Below are 20,784 nucleotides of genomic sequence, written 5' to 3' on the forward strand. Positions count from 1 at the left end.
TTTACTTTCAGTTGCTGTTTGTTTGTGGGCCTTTATGTCTGAAGTTTAGTCTTCAACAAGTGAAATGCTCGCTCAGTTGGGTTAAGATCAGGTGACTGACTTGGCCATTCCAGAATTGTCCACTTCTTTGCTTTAATAAACTCCTGGGTTGCTTTGGCTGTATGTTTTGGGTCATTGTCCATCTGTATCATGAAACGCCCACCGCTCAATGTGACGTCATTTCACTGGATTTGAGCAGACAGTACGTCTCTGAACACCTCAGAATTCATTCTGCTGCTTCTGTCCTGTGTCACATCATCAATAAACACGAGTGTCCCAGTGCCACTGGTGGCCATGCACGCCCAAGCCATCCACCGTGTTTTACAGATGATGTGCTATGCTTTGGATAATGAGCTGTTCCACGCCTTCTCCATACTTTCTTCTTGCCTTCATCATTCTGGTGGAGGTTGATCTTGGTTTGATCTGTTTTTCCAGAACTCTGCTGGCTTTTTTAGATCTTCTTTAGCAAAGTCCAATCTAGCCTTTCTATTCTTGAGGCTTATGAGTGGCTGGCACCTTGCAGTGCACCCTCTGGATTTACTTTCATGCAGTCTTCTCTTTATGGTAGACTTGGATATCGATACGCCGACCAAGCCCTGGAGAGTGTCGTTCACTTGGCTGGCTGTTGTGAAGGGGTTTCTCTTCACCATGGAAATGATTCTGCGATCATCCACCACTGTTGTCTTCCGTGGACATCCAGGTCTTTTTGTGTTGCTGACTTCAGCAGTGCTCTCTTTCTTTCTCACGATGTACCAAACTGTAGATTTTGCCACTCGTGATATTGTAGCAATTTCTCGGATGGGTTTTTTCTGTTTTCGCAGCTTAAGGATGGCTTCTATCACCTGCATGGAGAGCTCCTTTGACCGCATGTTGTCTGTTCACAGCAAAATCTTCCACATGCAAGCACCACACCTCAAATCAACTGCAGGCCTTTTATCTGCTTAATCGATAAGACATAACGACGGACTTGAACACACCTGCCCATGAAATAGCCTTTGAGTCAATTGTCCAATTACTTTTGAGCCCCTGAAATGAAGGGATTGTGTTCAATAAATACTTTAGTTGCCTCACATTTTTATGCAATCGTTTTGTTCAACCCACTGAATTAAAGCTGAAAGTCTGCACTTCAACGTCATCTGAGTTGTTTCATTTCAAATTCATTGTGGTAACCGAAATTAGAAAAGAGTTGTCTCTGTCCAAATATTTATGGATCTGACTGTAAATACACAATGGGCGGTCTGAAAACTGAGAGTCCACTTTATGAGAAGGATTTAGGAGTCATGGTGGACTTGACACGATCAACTGGCAGACAGTGTTCAGAATCCATTAAGAAGACTATGTGAACGCTGGCCCCGGCACAGACAGACGGACAACATATTTTGCACCCACACACTGTTTATTTACACTATTTACAGTTTTTATGCTCACGTGCACCCCCAGTGCCTTCTCGCACCGATTTCCCCAATGTCCAGGCCCACAGTCTCTTGTGCCTTCCTGGCCGCCTCCTGTCCTCTCTCAAGCTTCGCCAACACTGCCTCCCGACGTCCACCGCCGACTGGAGGCGGCCCCTTTTATGGGAACCCCGACGGGTTCCAGCTGCTTCCCGGCACTTAGCGGTGGCCACACCCCTGTGTGGCGGAAGTGCCGGCTGCGCACTCGGAAGCCGTCCGTGTCTCCCGGGCTCCCGGGATAAACAGGCACTGGGGCGCCGCCTGGCGGTGGCCACGGGTCCCTACAGGGCTGGACTTCAAAGCCCCCTACCCGAAGCCCCCTGCATAACCAGGACAGACGCCCCCACTCAGTCTGGAGGAGGCACACGCCCTCCTCTGGTCCTCCAAGGCGTCCCGGCCGGGCTCCATCCCCGGCCAAAGTCCACACAGGGTAAACCGGCATCGGGGCCCCGCCTGCCGGTGGCCACGGGCCCCTACAGGGTAGGGCTTCCATGCCCTCGACCCGTGGCTCCCAACAGAACCAGGACGGACGCCCCTCACGGTCTGGAGGAGGCACAAGCCCTCCTCACGTCCTCCTGGGCGTCCCGGCCGGGCTCCAGCCCCGGCCGGGGACCACAACTAACAGAATGTCAGGTTATATAGCGCCTTGATGCGTGGAGCACAAGTCACAGGAGGTTCTGCTCAAGCTTTATAACGCACTGCTGAGGCCTCACCTGGAGCCCTGTGTGCAGTTTAGGTCTACCGGACTACAAAAAATGACATAGTAGAACAAGAAAATGTCCAGAGAAGAACGACTAGGCTGATTCAGGGCTACAGGGGATGAGTTATGAGAAAAGATTAAAAGAGCTGAGCCTAAGTCTTGAGTTACGTTTTGGTCTTGTTAGGTGTGAATATGCAGTGGGAGGTCTGAAAATCGAAAGTACGTCCTATGAGAAGGACTTGGGAGTCATAGTGGACATGACACCTACCAACTGCCAGACAGTGTTGAGAAGCCATTGAGAAGGCTAACAGAATGTCAGGTTATATAGCGCCTTGATGTGTGCAGCACAAGTCACAGGAGGTTCTGCTCAAGCTTTATAACACACTGGTGAGGCCTCATCTGGAGTCCTGTGTGCAGTTTGGGTCTCGAGCTACAAAAAGGACATAGCAGCACAAGAGAAGGTCCAGAGAAGAGCAATGAGGCTGATTCTGGGGCTACAGGGGATGAGTTATGAGGAAAGATTAAAAGAGCTGAGCCTTCAAAGTTTAAAGAGAAGATTATTAAGAGGTGACCTGACTGAAGTGTTTAAAATGATGAAGGGAATTAATCCAGTGGATTGAGACTGTTATTTTAAAATGAGTTCATCAAGAACACGGAGACACAGTGAGAAACTTGTGAAGGGTAAATTTCGCACAAACATTAGGACGTTTTTCTTCACACAAAGAACCACAGACACTTGGAATAAGCGACCAAGTAGTGTGGTAGACAGGTGGACTTTAGGGACTTTCAAAACTCAGCTTGATGTTTTTTTTTTTAGAAGTATTAAGTGGAGAGGACTTGCAAGGCTTTGTTGGCTGAATGGCCTGTTCTCGTCTAGAGTGTTCTAATGTTCTCACTCTTAAACAGAGGAAGTGTTGAACAACCAAGACTCTTCCCAGAGGTGGTCATCTGGCCAAACTTAGAAGAAGGGCCTTAGTAAGAAAGGTGATGAGGAAGGCAGTGGCCAGCGAACCTGTGTGGAGATGGGAGAAACTTCTAGAAGAACGACCAACACTGCAAACCTCCACTGATCGTTGCTGTACGATAGAAGGATCTCCTCAGTTGAAGACACATGGGTGCCCGCTTGGACCCCCTCGACTGTGGGAAATAGGATTCTATGATCTGATGAAGCAAACCTTGAAAGGTTTGGCGTGATTTCTAAGAGGAAACAAGGCAAAGCGCATCACCGGTCCAATATCGTCCTAACATTTCAGCATTGTGATGGCGTCATCAGCGACTAGGAGACTAGTCAGGGTCGAGAGAAAGCTGAATGAAGCAAAGTCCGGAGACACGCTTAATGGAAACCTGCTTGAGAGAGCACAGGACCTCAGACCGGTCTGATGGGTCACAAAGTCACAAAACAAAGACAACGCAGGGGACCGGCTTAGGGTCAACTCCGGGAATGCCCTTGAGTGTGCCACTCTTGAACCCATTCAAGTATCTCTGGAAAGCCTCAGAGAGGGCGGCACGGTGGCGCAGTGGGTAGCGCTGCTGCCTTGCAGTAAGTAGAACTGGGTTCACTTCCCAGGTCCTCTGTGCGTGGAGTTTGCATGTTCTCCCCGTGTCCTCCATGTGCTCCGGTTTCCTCCCACAGTCCAAAGACATGCAGGTTAGGTGCATAAATTGTCCTTGGTGTGTAGGTATGTGTGCCCTGCAGTGGGCTGGCACCCTGTCCAGGATTTGTTCCTGCCTTGCACCCTGTGCTGGCTGGGATTGGCTCCAGCAAACCCTGTGTTAGGACATAGCGGGATGGAAAATGACTGACTGAAGACTCAGAGATATCTGAGCACTGATGGCCTCCATTGCACCTGAGGGAGCTTTAGAGAAACACGGCAGAAAATCCCCAAATCCTGGTGTGTCAGGCCCAAGAAGACTCCGGGATCAAATGGCTGCACCGCAAAGAGCCAAGGGTGTGAAGACATGTGACAGTGCGGGATTTCAAGCTTTTACTTTTGATTATGTATGCACAAACTTGTCTAAAATCCCATTTTTTGCTTTGTCATTCGGAGGCACTGAGTGTTGGTTGATGAGGAAAAGCTGAATTTAAATCATTTTAACCGAACGTGCAACATGTGGAAAAAGTGAATGGGTCTGAATACGCACTGAATGCACATAAAGTACACTGGCCATCGATTACTCCATCCATCCATCATTGAACTCACTTATCCAGACTGGAGTCTCACAGGCGTAGGCCATCCCGGAAGCATCAAGTTCAAGGCAGGACTTCACTCTCAAGGGGGCGCCGGTTCACACTCACCTCACCTACAAAGGGTCAGTCTTGATTTATCAATGCATCAAACATCCCCATGTTGAGGGTTTCTGGAAAAGACTCCACTTGTGTACAGGGAGAGCATGCAAGCGCCACACAGATGGTGGCCATCTGCCCCGTGTAGCTGCGAACCAGCAGAAATAACAAGTGTGCCACCCAAACATCCTAATCTACGGTGTGACAGGAAATATCAAGCAGGACACAGTCATGCCCACCATTGCACTCAGTTGTAGAGTGTAGTCCCGCATGTCAAAACTAGTGACGTCCACCACATGTTACAAGGACCTGCTCGACGCCACCCGACAAAAGCTAACATTTCTACTTCACACATAACCATCCTTCCATCTCCTAAACTCCAGTTTCTGAAGAGGGTCTCTTTACTTTTTCATGTGCACAGTTTTAAAATATTCTAATGGGTCAGCCACAGACAGACTAGACGTCATCTACATGGTCACCTGCGACCAAAATATGAACTCAAGTAAAGTAGCCGTCCTCTGAAGAGAACTCACATAGAAGAAGAAGGTGCAGAACAAATGTACACGTCCCACCACAGCGACAGCCCACATTTAGGACAAAACAGGAACTATATGGGGGAACAGACAGAGAAGAGGAGCTGGGGATCAAACTCGAATCCAAGTGCTGGGAGGTAGACAGCTACCTGCTGTGCCACTGGGCCTCCTTAGAGGGGGCTCAGGGAATCAGCAATGAGGCCAAGGTGAAGAAAATTATTGAATCTGTGTGTCTGTGGGGTTTCTATGTCTCTGTCATTCCAACAGATGGTGCATTGTAAACATTAGAACTAATAAAATACATTGCATTCCAGCAGATGACACATTACAAACATTAACACTGCTTTTTATAAAATCACATGCCAAATGGTAAATACAACACAGACATACGCATTGCAATTGTGATGCCAACAGATGGTGTATCACAAACATATGTAGGTAATACATTTTATTATTGCAAATGTTTGAGATGTGGCATCTGTTGGAATGACAAATGCAATGCATCTTACCACTACATGAATTACAAAAAACATTCTAAAAGATGGTGCACTGCAATGATTAAACACTGAGGTCCACATTGATTATTTAGATTTCACCCTATCTTAGAGAGGTGGCACAACTGATATACATCCACATGTGTACTCAAATATATACACTGTAGGAAAACGGATTACTGTAACCTCTCATAAAATGGCGATGGCTTATTCATATGATAAGTTCTAACTGTTAGTAGCTCTTCAGAGTCAATAGGAGGATTATCTGCTCTCTGGCTGTCATTTTTGATCTATGCCTGATGAAGTTTAGGGATGTCTTTGTCTTGGCAGAGCAACTGAAGAGCAAATAAAGTTCACTTACCACTTGAAACATGAGAGACAATTTTAGATAGATAGATAGATAGATAGATAGATAGATAGATAGATAGATAGATAGATAGATAGATGAAAGGCACTATATAATAGATAGATAGATAGATAGATAGATAGATAGATAGATAGATAGATAGATAGATAGATAGATAGATATGATAGGCACTATATACAGTAATTGAAAGATAGATAGATAGATAGATAGATAGACAGATAGATAGATAGATAGATAGATAGATAGATAGATAGATAGATAGATAGATAGATAGATAGATGTGAAAGGCACTATATAATAGATAGATAGATAGATAGATAGATAGATAGATAGATGTGAAAGGTACTATATGATAGATAGATAGATAGATAGATAGATAGATAGATAGATATTTAAGGCACTATATACAGTAATAGATAGATAGATAGAGATTCGATCAAATATCTGATTGTGGGGGTGTCTGCTACGTAAAGTTAATTTATGACGTCATCGTATTGTCATTACCAGTAGTCACGTGTTGCTGATACCTTTATGTCTCCATTAATTACGTACTACCATCCCGTGCACAGATCTAAATGTCGTTGTCATTTTATGTACAAACTTGTCACAAAGTGAATTTGTTAAGTTGCAAAACTCTAATACAATGGCAAATGAAATTACTTGTTTATTAACCCTCATAATTCTTTCTTTCTTTCTTTCTTTCTTAAGCAAACGACTAACGGCTCTTAGCATCACAGAGCAAGAAAACGAGAAACTCTTTGAAATCAGGTCGCGAGAGGTACGTATGCAGCCCCGATACTTCGTTGTCGTGCCGGTGCTGTCCAACTGACACGACGTGATGACGATAGGTGTGTCTAAAATAAACTGCTAAGTGTACTGAGGTGTGTACGGTATATATGATGATGATGATGAGTCTTGGGTCTCCGAGCCTGGAGTAATCTGGCAGGGGTTAACGGACGTACTTATTTACTAAAATGTCTACATTGAGCGCACAGAATTAGATGAGCCTGTATGTACCGTTCTTTTTGTGCAATGATGTTAACACAGGGTCTTTCATTTTTGTTTAAACCACGGATATACGGTTAACAATATGTCTCTCCGCACTTCACCGCGTCGTTACAGCATTTTTGACCTAAGGCTGCATGGTCCGTAGTTCCCAGTAGGTGGTGCTGCAACCCCCTTCTTCTTCGCCTACACTTTTTTTTGCTAAGAGCGGCCCGTCGCTACTGCTGAGTTGAATAATCCTGTTATGGGTGCTGATGATGGTTCAACAACTGCACCCACACGACCACCTGTTTGTGCCGGAGTGGATGTGAAGTTTGATCAGGAGCCTCGTAACAGCGTCACACGTGTCAAGCACACACAGAAGCGCCACACATCTTCAAAGTGCTCGTGCTCAAAGCTGGCATCCATTCTTAGCCAGATTTGTGGACCTGGTGAATCTGAATCATCTGTAATGATCATTTCATTTTATTGAGATGCCCCAAATCTGCAGCCCCACAAACCACAAACCCCGTCCCCCAAATCCGTTTGAAATTTCTCCTTCAAGAGGAGCGCAGTCTCTAATAGCATTTCAATTATGTAACGGTGTGAGTACAAGCAAAAGAAGCTGCCGGACTTGAATCTTTACTAAACAACATAATCAGCTTACACCAAATCACCCCGCGAAACTTCGAGAGCCGCGATGACATCACGCGGAGCGCAAAAGGCTGAGAAATGCGAACGGCCGGAGAGGGTGCGGGCGACTGTAACGGAGCGCAGGCTGAGCAGCGGGCGAGAGGGCAGCGCATTGATTTAAAGTTAAATAAAAACGGATTAAGTCATTCCAATATAAATAATTCATGGAAAGCTTGCGTCTGATTGCTTAAGTGCTCATGTGTAACAAATGAATGTTAATTTGTAATGACATTCCAATTTTTAATTCACCATCATTTCCTTGATAATTATCGAGGGGTAAAATAATGTATTCATATGAATTCTAGTAAGATGCTTGCAGGGAGTTTTTATGAATATATTTTCTGGCGGCATTAATAACTTGATGTCATCGTAGAATGTTATTAAAGTTTGACACGGGGGCGCTGCATGCCGCCTCGCAGCAAGGACACCGAAGGGTTCGCGTCCCGGGTGTTCCCGGCGTGTTCTCGGCGTGTGCGCGTGCACGATCTTTCCCTTAGAGACCAGCAGCTTGGATGACCGGGCGATGTCTGTGTTTGTGTTAGACCTATACGTTGGACTGGCGCCCCGCCCAGGTGGTGTCTCTGCCTTGTGCCCCATACTTGCTGGGGTGGGTGCCAGCTGCCCCGCGACCTTGCCTTGCATAAGCGGGTTAAGGACATGGATGGGCGTTTGTTACATAACAAGACTATAAACTGTTTCTAAGAAGGGTTATTACTTTCAAAATGATTTTGTGTTTTATTTTGCGACTTGAATAATCATTGTAGTTGCTTTTTTAATCCACGTGTGAAGGTTATCTTTACAAAAGGCGCTATATCAAACAGTGATTAATTCATGCCTTGATGCTGCCTCAGCTGCTATACTGTGTGAATAAAAATGCATCACGTTTAGAGAGCAAATGGAGTGTCCTCCCCAACTGGAGACACAGAACTGGATCAGGACTAATCCAGAGTCTGCTCCTGCATTTTGCATTGCGCGATTGCTTGGATTGGCTCCAGTGTCCGTGCGACCCTGATATAGCTAAGGGCATTAAGGCGATGGGTGGATGCTTGTTGCGCAACAAGAATTTAAACTGTTTCTGCAAAGGATTCTCACTTTCAAAAGATCTTCAATCCACTTGTGATCGTAGCTTCTATATAAAGGTGCTATCTAAAAGAAATGATTAGTTCGTGTTTTGATGTTGGAACAGTTTAAACATCCTTCATCATCCAACCCGCTATATCCTAACTACAGGGTCACGGGGGTCTGCTGGAGCCAATCCCAGCCAACACAGGGCGCAAGGCAGGAAACAAACTCCGGGCAGGGCACACACACACACACACTACACACCAAGCACACACTAGGGACAATTTGGAATCGCCAATACACCTAACCTGCATGTCTTTGGACTGTGTGAGGAAACCGGAGCACCCGGAGGAAACCCACGCAGACACGGGGAGAACATGCACACTCCACGCAGGGAGGACCCAAGAAGCAGACCCGGGAAACGAACCCGGGTCTCCTAACTGCGCTACCCACTACGCTACCCACTGCGCCACCGTGCCGCCCGTTAGGGATACGGTGAAGACAATATATATATATATATATATATACATACTGCGGTGGGTTGGCACCCTGCCCAGGATTGGTTCCTGCCTTGTGCCCTGTGTTGGCTGGGATTGGCTCCAGCAGACCCCCGTGACCCTGTATTCAGATTCAGTGGGTTAGAAAATGGATGGATATATATATATATATATATATATATATATATATATATATATATATTGCGCAAGTTGAGCGCCTTCCCAGACACGGAATAGGACCAGGACACAACCAGGGGATGTTGCTGCCTCGCCTCGTATGGCTACTGGGATTGGCTCCAGAGTCCGCAAGAATCTAAACCATATTGAAATGATCATGTGACTTGGACTGTCCCCCTTTTTGTTTCTTCTATTCCACTTGTGATCGAAAGGCGCAATATAAAGATAGGATCCATTTACGTGTTGATGTGGCAATAGCTTAAACATGTCATAAAAATTCAAAGAGTTCATAGCACACGGAATAAGGTCAGGACCAATCCAGAGATGGCTCCTGCCTTGCGTTATATGGCTGCGCGGATTGGCTCCATCGTCCGCACGCACCTTCCGCGAATAAGACGCTTTTAAGACAATGGATGAATAAACGGATGGACGCTTGTTGCGCAACATGAATCTAAATTGTTTCTGCAAAGAATTCTTACTTTCAAATGATCTTGCATTTTATTTTGCGACTTGAACTGCCGTTGTTATTTGCTTTTTTAATCAACTCTCGATGATTAGCTTTGTAATTATTTATAATTTTGTCTTTTTTCTCTTTCTTCATCATGTAAAGCACTTTGAGCTCATTGTTTGTATGAAAATGTGCTATAGAAATAAATGTTGTTGTAAAGGCTCAATATAAAATAATGATTCGTTTATGCTTTGATGTTGCGTTGTTTAAGTTTGGAAATATAGTTATATAGTAAATAAAATCGCATAGTTTATAACGCTAATAGAGCGCCTTCCCATGGACAAATAAAGGAATTGCTCCTGCCTTGTGCCCTGTGCTTGCTGCTGTAGGCTCCAGCTTCCCCGAAACCCTGATCTGAGGCGGGACAAGAAAACAGATGGCTGGACGTTTGTTGCGCAACAAAATACATGAGTTGTTTCTGCGAAGGATTCTAGCTTTTAAATTATCTTCAGAAATGAGCTGCCATCTCATTTGCTCCTCTAATCCACTTGTGTTGGCTGGTTATTATAAAAAGCTCTATTTAAAGTAATTATTCGTTCGGGTATTGATGTTGCAACAGTTTAAAGCAAAATTTTTAAATGCAGGTAGTTTATACCGTAAGTGGGGCACCTTCTCCAGACACGGAATAAGACCAGGACACGTCCAGGGATTGTAGTTGCCTTGCTGGGGATTGGGCTCAGCGTCCGCACAACCCTGCCCTGGATAAAAGGATTAAGACAATGGATGGACGGATGGATGGACGTTTGCTGCACAATAATAATCTAAACATGTTTCTGCAAAGGATTCTTACTTTCAAATAATCGTATGACTTGAACTGCTATCTCGTTTGCTTTTTTGATCCACTTGTGATGATTGACTTTATGAAAGGCGCTATATAAATGATTGATTAACTTATGCTTTGATGCTGAAACAGCTTAATTATAAATATTTAATGGAAAAAAATTGTACAGTGCGTATAGCGCAAATGGAGGGCTTTCTCCTTACTGGAGAGTCGGAATTGGATCAAGTATCGCTCCTGCCATGCGCACCATGCTGGCTGGGATTGGCTGCAGTTTCCCGGATAAACCCGTCTTGGAAAAGCAGATTAGGAAACGGATGGAGGCTTAATGCGCAACAAGAAAATAAAGGAGTTCTGTGAAGTACTCTGACGTTCAAACGATCTTGCTTTTTATTTTGAAGGGTCATTTTGTTTGCTTTTTTTAATCCACTCGTGACGTATATATTTGTAAAAGGCGCTATTTGAAAACATAATTCATTCACGCGTTGATGTTGAAATATCTTAATTATGCGATTATATATATATATGTGTGTGTGTGTAATCAAAATGCATGCAGTTTGGAATTGCAAATACAGCGCATTCCTCTAAATCAGGGATTCGTAACTGGGGGTAAGTTTACCTCCAGGCGGTAAATTTCGCCTACTCACGGGGTTAATTTGTTTTTTAAAAAAAGGTGAAGTCGCGAAAATCTCGATTAGTTCCCAAAAACGACACGAGATTCGCTCTATCAACAAGAACATCCAGAAAGTGAAAAGCATCAACGAGCGACTCGCGGACTGGTGTCTGCCGATCGACTCGGCGCGTCTCGTCATCGTGTATCGCTGTCTGCTCATCATTAGTTGTTTTCAAATAAATGGAATGACATTATTACGTGCTATAATTAGTGTTACTTGAACTTAATATAAAAATGTTTAAAACAGTGAAAACCCATCCGTCATCCAACCCGCTATATCCTAACACAGGGTCACGGGGTCTGCTGGAGCCAATCTCAGGGCGCAAGGCAGGAAACAAACCCCGGGCAGGGCACCAGCCCACCGCAGGGCACACACACACACACTAAGGACAATTTAGATCATTTTCCAACCTGCTATAATCCTAATCCCAGCCAGCACAGGACACACACACCTAGTACACACACCAAGCACAATTTAGAATCGCCAGTGCACATAACCTGCATGTCTTTGGACTGTGGGAGGAAACCCACACAGACACTGGAAGCGAACAGCAGCGCTACCCACTGCGCCGCCCCAACTGTGAAAATGTCCCCTTTGCTTTAAAAAGCGGGGTGGAGTAAAAATTACTTTTAAAAGTTGCCACGAGGTAAACGGGGCTGAAAAAGGTTGAGAATCCCTTCTGTAACTTGAGACACCGAACTGGATCAGAGCAAAGCAAGGGATTGTTCCTGCCTTGCGTCGTCTTACTCTTTAAAATGCATATTCTTTAATGGCAATTTACGGTTCTTTGCTGGTGTCTGTGGTTCCTCGAAGCTCCATGAAGCACTGTTAATCATTGGGAAGGGCTCTTGAGCATATTATGTTGGTTCTTTGGGCTTCTAAAAACTTCCTAATAAGAGGAAACCTGAAATATTTGGATAATTGTTTATTGTAGGATACCTATACGGTACTAACAGATTTACGAAAATCTGCAACCAATAGCTATTGTTTATTATTTAATATATTTTATATATATATATATATATATATATATATATATATATATATATATATATATATATATATTTGTATTGTACGACCCACTGGTGTTTTACAATTCTGTTACCATCTATCCGTGGTAATTCACTTTATGGAGCCTGTCACGGACCTAAAATGATAAAGTTTCTTTCTATAACCTGGTCTTTTGGGAACCCAAAATAGTTTCTCTATGGTATCACTCTGAGGAATCTCTCTGGCACCTTCAATTTTTTAAGAGTGTATGGTTGTTGGGATTGATTGTCTTCATCATTAAGGTTTTGACAAAGTTTTACAGCCGGATGCCCTTCCTGACAGTAGAATGGTGAGATGGGTGTGTGTGGAATTACAACAAAAGGAGAAAGAATAAGAAATGAAACAATAAGATGGACAACAAAAAATGGGAAGGGGAAAATACAGGACAGCAAGTGTTATGGACAAATAATGAGGAGAGGCAATGAAAATGTTTACAAAATGGTGATGGGAATGGAAGAGAAAGTGAGGGAGGCCAAGGTGGAGGTAGATGGATGAAATAAAAGAAGATCTGAAGGAAAAGGGGCTTGGCTGGCGAGGAACTGAATGGAAAAGGTTGATGAAGCACATCAACCCCACAGAGAAGATAAAGAAGAAGAAGAAGAACAACAAGGTTGTTGGGATTGGCTCCAGCTTCTGTGTGTCTCTGTCCTGATTACGTGAATTAACAACAACAAGAAATGATTTTTTCTATAGCCCAAAATCACATAAGGGATGGGCTTTAACAGGCTGCGATTTTGACAGTGCTCAGGCCTTGACTCCCTAAGAAGACAAAATACACTCTCATACAAAAAAAAAAAGGTCCTTGTAGGTGAATAAAAAATGGATGAAATGTATAAAGCAATTTAGAGAGAGTCTCCTTTCAGGGTATTGGGCTTTCAATGGGTGTGAAAAACACACACAACAGAACCACGTAATCCTCTTCACGGATCTTGATGGCCAATTTGTCATGTCCACCTCAGGAATACAACAGTAATTGTACCAACTACAAAGTAAAATATAAGAAGAGATTATATCACTCACTGCATAATTAAGACGATTGATGGATGGATGGATGGATGGATGGATGGATGGATGGACCTCTGCTGCTCAGAAAGAATCTAAACTGTTTCAGCAAAGGATTCTTCCTTTCAAATTACCGTGTGACTTGAGCTGTCATCTTGTTTCCTTCTTTAATCCCCTTGTGATGGTTGACTTTATGAAAGGCGCTGTATATAAAATAATGATTACTTCCTGTTTCAATGATGAATCTCGTTAATGTCATTTTGAACATGTAACCAAACGTGCAGATTTAGCTCATAGTGTAAACAGAGCGCCCGTCCGTTCCTTGAGATGTGGAATTAGATGAGGAAAAATCCAGGAGGCGTTCATTTAAGCGCTTCCAATGGGGACACAGAATTGGACCAGGAATGGTTCCTGCCGTGCGCTCGATGCGTGCTAGGATTGGCTTCAATTTGTTTGCGACCCTGGAAGATCGGGTGGAAAAAATGATTGGATCGATGGATGGATGGATAGAGAGCTGCAACACGATCACCCACAAATTACGTGAATCGGCATCCTCGCGGTGTGTCCAATATTGATTGAAGACTCCTTTCATAAATGAAACTCGATTGTCAGAAGCTGTGGGGTAACTGTTTAAAAAAGAAAACTGAAATGGCAGGGATAGTATAAAATTATACTAAAAACAATAAAATGAAGCGCGAAAATAATGAAGGTGATAAAGAGAGGAGCAGATGACAATGCGGTAATTAGAACGTCATTGGACTGATAACAGTTGCATGGTATTATTAATAACGATGATGACGATGATGCTATTCTTGCGGAGGTCCATATGGATAGCGCCTGTGCTATTAAATATTCGCAGTATTTAAATCGATAACATTAGCTCTTAGGTCGTTATCGCGATACCGTTAATATAAATTCGAAGCATCCCTTAGAGGTTTAAACACGAATTGTTCACAATGGCGATAATGGCAACAGTTGAGCTTTTAGATGGTGAACGTCGATAGTAATCGACATTCCATATACATTTGCATTCAATAATAATAATAATAATAATAATAATAATAATAATAATAATAATAATAATTTATATAGCGCCTTTCCCGTGATCAGTAAAATGAAAAGACCGCCGCTGATTCTGCCCGCATAAACAGGTGTGTGTGGGGGGCGACGGGCTGTATATTCCGCAGGGCGCTCCCTCCACACCGCGCTCTTGTCTTTCTTTGTATTTAGATTTACATTCAATACAGAATCTCTATAAAAATGTGTAAATCGGTGTAATTGGTCCACTGAACCGAAGTGGCCTACAAACGTCGCTGATGTTAGCTGGAGTCGTGCTCATTTTAGGCGTTTAAGCAAAGCAGTGAGTGCCGTGACATGAGAGCTGCTTTCCAGAACAGTTTATGAAATAAAAAAAAAAACAAATGCAAAGAATCTCACCCACAAAGTCGTGCACCAGGTCCTTAATGAGATGACCCACTATGGCATAGGCTACGGCGACCACCACCAGAGCAGCCATTAACAGGTAGAGCACCGCCTTGGGCAGCGGGATGGCGTCCCGGGACGGCGGCTTGTACTCCTCGAAGAGCCCGTTTTCTGAGTACGAGTACTGGAAGAGGTGCTCGAGCCCGGTGGTGCTGTTCGTGGAGTTCATGGCCTGGCTGTGCTGGACAAGGCTGCTCCTGTCTGGCTCCAGTACACTGACCACCGTGCTCGTGGTGGTCTCCAGGGCACTGACCCCCTCTTGTACTACGCTGGCCGTTTTGTTCACGATCGGGACGATCTGAGAGAGCAGGTAGCCTTTGACGGCACTGGCGTTGCACACGAGCATGTTGTGCGGGGTCTCACTGAGGTGGGCAAGAGGAATCCAACCAGACCAGAACAGGACAATCGGTTCCTTCAGTCTCAGCGGGCGGCATACATCTTCACCCGAATGGACGGAGCCGTACCGCTGCCCCTCGTTGTCGGCTCATCCTCCCACCGCCAGCTCCATCTTCTGAAGACACACGAAACTTTGTCAGCTTCTTATAGCAGAAGCGAAGATGCGAATGGCTCCTCTGTGCCGAAGAAGAAAGCTCACCGATTTCTCGAAACTGCCGGCGCTTGCACACGCGGGGGTGTGCAGGAAAGTAATAAGGTGGGATATTCAGCTGCACCTTCTTGAGCTTTTTGTCTGCTAGATGAGCGTGCAGACCTATACGATCGCGGCGTTAAACACGAAAGCTTTGAAATCGAACTCGCCGCATGAAAATATAGCCAGGTAACGAGCAGGGGTCTCCTTGGGCGATCTGTTGTCGAGGGTCTCGCAGACTGAATTGGACTTCACTCTCTTCTAATTTCGTTTTTTTTTTGTCTCAGATCTGGAGATCAAAGACGTGCTTGTCCCGGTCCGCTCTACTCGCCGACACTTTGATTTCTTCAAACCCGCCCTCCCTTCCCTCTCGGTGTCCTTGTGATGCTGCCAGCCCCTCCGGCGGGCGCGCGACTGAGTGAAGCTGTCCAGCGCCCCGCGCTGCCGGCGGATTTGCAGGGAGAGCCTCAGGATTTAAGAGCAGCGCAATAATCAACCCTTCAGTGCCCGGGGCTGTGCCGGAGAGACGCGTTAAATTAGGGCGAGGGCGGAACAGAGCGCACGGACAGCAGGTCGAGGAAGAAAGAAAGAAAGAAAGAAAGAAAGAAAGAAAGAAAGAAAGAAAGAAAGAAAGAAAGAATAGGAACTAACAGGCTCAGGATGAGAAATATGAGGAATGCATTTGAACAGAAGGAAAGAAAGCTTTGAGAGGTTAGAGCCTTATTCCAAAATGGATTCAATTCATTTTTTTCCTCAGAATTCTACACACAACACCCCATAATGACAACGTGAAAAAAAGTTTACTTGAGGTTTTTGCAAGTTTATTAAAAATAAAAAAACAGAAATCCCATGTCCATAAGTATTCACAGCCTTTGCTCAATACTTTGTCGATGCACCTTTGGCAGCAATTCCAGCCTCAAGTCTTTTTGAATGTGATGCCACAAGCTTGACACACCTATCCTTGGCCAGTTTCGCCCATTCCTCTTTGCAGCACCTCTCAAGCTCCATCAGGTTGGATAGGAAGCGTCGGTGCACAGCCATTTTAAGATCTCTCCAGAGATGTTCAATCGGATTCAAGTCTGGCCACTCAAGGACATTCACAGAGTTGTCCTGAAGCCACTCTTTTGATATCTTGGCTGTGTGCTTAGGGTCGTTGTCCTGCTGAAAGATGAACCGTCGCCCCAGTCTGAGGTCAAGAGCGCTCTGGAGCAGGTTTTCATCCAGGATGTCTCTGTACATTGCTGCAGTCCTCTTTCCCTTTATCCTGACTAGTCTCCCAGTTCCATCCCCACAGCATGATGCTGCCACCACCATGCGTCACTGTAGGGATGGTATTGGCCTGGTGATGAGCAGTGCCTGGTTTCCTCCAAACGTGATGCCTGGCATTCACACCAAAGAGTTCAATCTTTGTCTCATCAGACCAGAAAATTTTGTTTCTCATGGTCTAAGAGTCCTTCAGGTGCCTTTTAGCAAACTCCAAGTGGGCTGCCATGTGCCTTTTACTAAGGAGTGGCTTCCGTCTGGCCACTCTACCATACAGGCCTGATTGGTGGATTGCTGCAGAGATGGTTGTCCTTCTGGAAGGTTCTCGTCTCTCCACAGAGGACCTCTGGAGCTCTGACAGAGTGCCCATCGGGTTCTTGGTCACCTCCCTGACTAAGGCCCTTCTCCCCCAATCGCTCAGTTTAGATGGCCGGCCAGCTCTAGGAAGAGTCCTGGTGGTTTCACACTTCTTCATCTTACGGATGATGGAGGCCTCTGTGCTCATTGGGACCTTCAAAGCAGCAGAAATGTTTCTGTAACCTTCCCCAGATTTGTGCCTCGAGACAATCCTGTCTCGGAGGTCTCCAGACAATTCCTTTGACTTCATGCTTGGTTTGTGCTCTGACATGAACTGTCAACTGTGGGACCTTCTATAGACAGGTGTGTGCCTTTCAAATCAGGTCCAGTCAACTGAATTTACCACAGGTGGACTTGAATGAAGCTGCAGAAACATCTCAAGGATGATCAGGGGAAACAGGATGCACCTGAGCTCAATTTGGAGCTTCATGACAAAGGCTGTGAATACTTCTGTACGTGTGATTTCTCAGTTTTTTTATTTTTAATAAATTTGCAAAAATCTCAAGTAAACTTTTTTCACGTTGTCATTATGGGGTGTTGTGTGTAGAATTCTGAGGAAAAAATGAATTGAATCCATTTTGGAATAAGGCTGTGACATAACAAAATGTGGAAAACGTGATGCGCTGGGAATACTTTCTGGATGCACTGTAGAAAAACAAGTTTCCCTTTCATTAATTATGCAAAGTGCCTCTTTGATGCACCACTTATTACAGGCCATCTTATAAAAAAATTGCAATACAGATAATTTCTGGCTTTTGCCAGACAAGAAGGTGTCTTATTTAAATTACAGAAACTTATCTGATTTGAAAGGGAGGAGTAAAGGGAAAAGTAATAGTAAGAAGAGGATGAGAATGATGAGGATATATATTGAAAAGAAAGAAAGAAAGAATGGGAGGAGTAAAGGGAAATAGACTATTAAGCAAAGGATGAGAAAGAAGAGGAATGCATTGAAAGAGAAAGAAAGAAAGAAAGAAAGAAAGAAAGAAAGAAAGAAAGAAAGAAAGAAAGAAAGAAATTGTGAGCTGTTGTCTCACATACAAGGCTCAATGAGAAACACGCCTGGTAAACAATACAAAGACACATGGAACTAAAGCATCAATTAATAATAATAATAATAATAATAATAATAATAATAATAATAATAATAATAATATGTCAGGTGTGGCATGGAGCATAACACACAGATGTAATGCATGAAAGAACGCATAATTACATGAACACATGTTGTTGGCAGGAGTGGCCGTTACCAGTTGACCCACTGTGCCCTGCCATGAAGTGGCAACTCTGCTGAAGGTGCCATGTATGCCGGTGTTTGCAACAGAAGCCTGTATTCAATGGGCAGACATGGATGTACTCTATATAAATATTGATACAGAACACATTGCTCGATCCTAACCAGTCCAGCATCAATAGGAACCTCTCTACTAAAAGAGCTCTGCTGGTTGTGGTTGACCAGCTACATGTCACCAGCCTTGATCCTTCCAGATGTCTGCTCTGCCTTTGACACGGTCAACCATGAGATCTTCCTTGCCACCCTCTCTGATCTTGGAATCACTGGGTCTACTCTCGGATGGGTTGAGTCCTTCATCTCAGGCAGAACCCACCCATGTGTCCACGGTGAGAGGAGATGTCAAAAGTGCATCAGACATGCACTTGGGTGCCCCAGGGATGGGTGCTGGGTCCTCTACTCTTCTCTGTCTACACCGCTTCACTGGGTTCCTTCATCCAGTCCCATGGGTTCTCTTATCAGTGCTAAGCTGATGTTACAGAGCTGAACCTGTTGTTCCCACCTGAGTACAACCGGGCATCAGGTGGAGTCTGTGCTTATCTTACTGATATTCCAACCTGGAAGGAGAACCACCTTCTATAGCTCAACTTGGCAAAGACTGAGCTTCTTGTCATCTGAGCCTGCCAGTCTGCTCAGCTCCCCATTTCTGTACAGCTTGGCTCACTGTCTCTAACACCTGCCAAGACCTTGGGGTGGTGAATGATGAGCGGATAGCTTTCTATGAACACATTTCAAGAAAAAGACAATGAAATTCACTAAGCGCTGCTCAGATTAAGCAATCAGCACAACAAACTATCGCCAAACTATACAAAAGCTAACATCTGTGCTTAAAGCTTCAGACGGAATTGGCAGAATGAATCACTGAGTGTCAAAATCAGAGATGAATGTTTGCCAGGAGATTTGGATTTCAGGGCGAGTTCAACAGTTTAGGCTTCTTCTCCTTGTTCTCCTTGCCCACTTCTTCACATTGTAGATGAATGTGAGCCTATTAAAAATGAAGGTGCCAGTGTGATTCATCAGAGCCTTAGGGGAACCACACTTGGCTGCCAAAAGACCCATCCATTTGAAGGTTCCTTTTCTCAGTTTAGATCTGTAACAGGAGGCATAGATGAGAACAGGTTTGTGAAACACCAGAGGGCTCCTGATTGTGGATGCACCCGATCACATTGACTACACTGAGGTTCTCTTGATCCAGTGCTATCCAGTTAGGTAGCTCATCCATCCATTATTTTCCAACCCGCTATATCCTAACTACAGCGTCACGGGGTTCTGCTGGAGCCAATCCCAGCCAACCCAGGGTGCAAGGCAGGAAACAAACCCCGGGCAGGGCGCCAGCCCACCGGAGGGCACACACACACACTCCTGAACACCAGGCACCCACCAGGGATAATTTAGGATCGCCAATGCACCTAAACCTGCATGTCTTTGGACTGTGGGAGGAAACCCACGCAGACACGAGGAGAACATGCAAACTCCACACAGCGAGGACCCGGGAAGCGAACCCGAGTCCCCTAACCGCTAGACAGCAGCGCTACCCACTACGCCTAGGTAGCCCATCCTACATTAAATATTTTGGTTTCACCAGCATATTAGGAACCTTTTGAAAGCACAATGAACCAAATTCATAATCAATGAACCCTTCCGAGAATGAAATGGCTCTTTGTCAAGGGAAGTTTCCGTGAGGAATCACACGACCCAGTAAAGTGCCATCAAGGAACCATCATTTTTAAGAGTGTTGGTGGTTTTTTGGCCTTGAACCGTTACAATTGTTTTCTGTAGCTTAACTGGAGTATCAATTAATTAATACTCCAGTTTTCCATCATTAATTAATTAATTAGTCGATTGATTGATTGTATCTCTGTGTGCGATTGTCCGCCCTCCCGGTCACCTGACCTTATCGTCAGACTCATCTTCACACACTTAGAATGAACAGCAGCACCTGTCCATCCCTCTTGAGGACAACAGCACGGTATCAGCTTTGGAGTTGTTGATAGGAAAAGAACAAATCTCGATCCCGGTTCTACTTACGTGAAAATGTTCTTCAGACTCCAGTAATATCCATCCATTTTCCAGCCCGCTGAATCCAAACACTGGGGTGTGGTGGAGCCAATCCCAGCCAACACGGGGCACAAGGCAGGAACCAATCTCGGGCAGGGTGCCCGACACACACAAACAAACCCAGGCCAATTTAGAATCGCCAATCCACCTAACCTGCATGTCTTTGGACTGTGGGAGGAAACCCACGCAGACACGGGGAGAACATGCAAACTCCACACAGGGAAAACCCAGGAATCCAACCCGGGTCTCCTAACTGCAAGGCAGCAGCGCTACCACTGCGCCACCCTGACTCCAGTAATATATACAAGTATAATGTGACTCACGCGTGGTTAGGGAACAACAACTGCTAGGGCTTGGCTGCTTGTAATTACCCACCCCACACCAGGGGTTGGCGCTGTCACTTAATACGTACCTCAGTTCTCCTTCCCTCTACCGAAAAGATTGACAGACCAAACAC

At 44.8% G+C, this 20,784-nt stretch overlaps 1 protein-coding gene across 1 annotated transcript in view; it reads right to left on the reverse strand.

Moving 5' to 3' along the window:
* Nucleotides 1-15,893, reverse strand: part of LOC120515058 — an 87,008-nt gene extending 71,115 nt beyond the window's left edge. Inside the window, exon 1 of the mRNA XM_039735771.1 lies at nt 14,731-15,893. Within this exon, the coding sequence (XP_039591705.1) occupies nt 14,731-15,121 (391 nt within the window). The 5' untranslated portion in view covers nt 15,122-15,893. The remainder of the gene's footprint in view (nt 1-14,730) is intronic.
* Nucleotides 15,894-20,784: the final 4,891 nt, after the last annotated feature.

The sequence above is a fragment of the Polypterus senegalus genome, chromosome 14 (assembly GCF_016835505.1).
Source record: "Polypterus senegalus isolate Bchr_013 chromosome 14, ASM1683550v1, whole genome shotgun sequence".
Taxonomy (NCBI): domain Eukaryota; kingdom Metazoa; phylum Chordata; class Cladistia; order Polypteriformes; family Polypteridae; genus Polypterus; species Polypterus senegalus.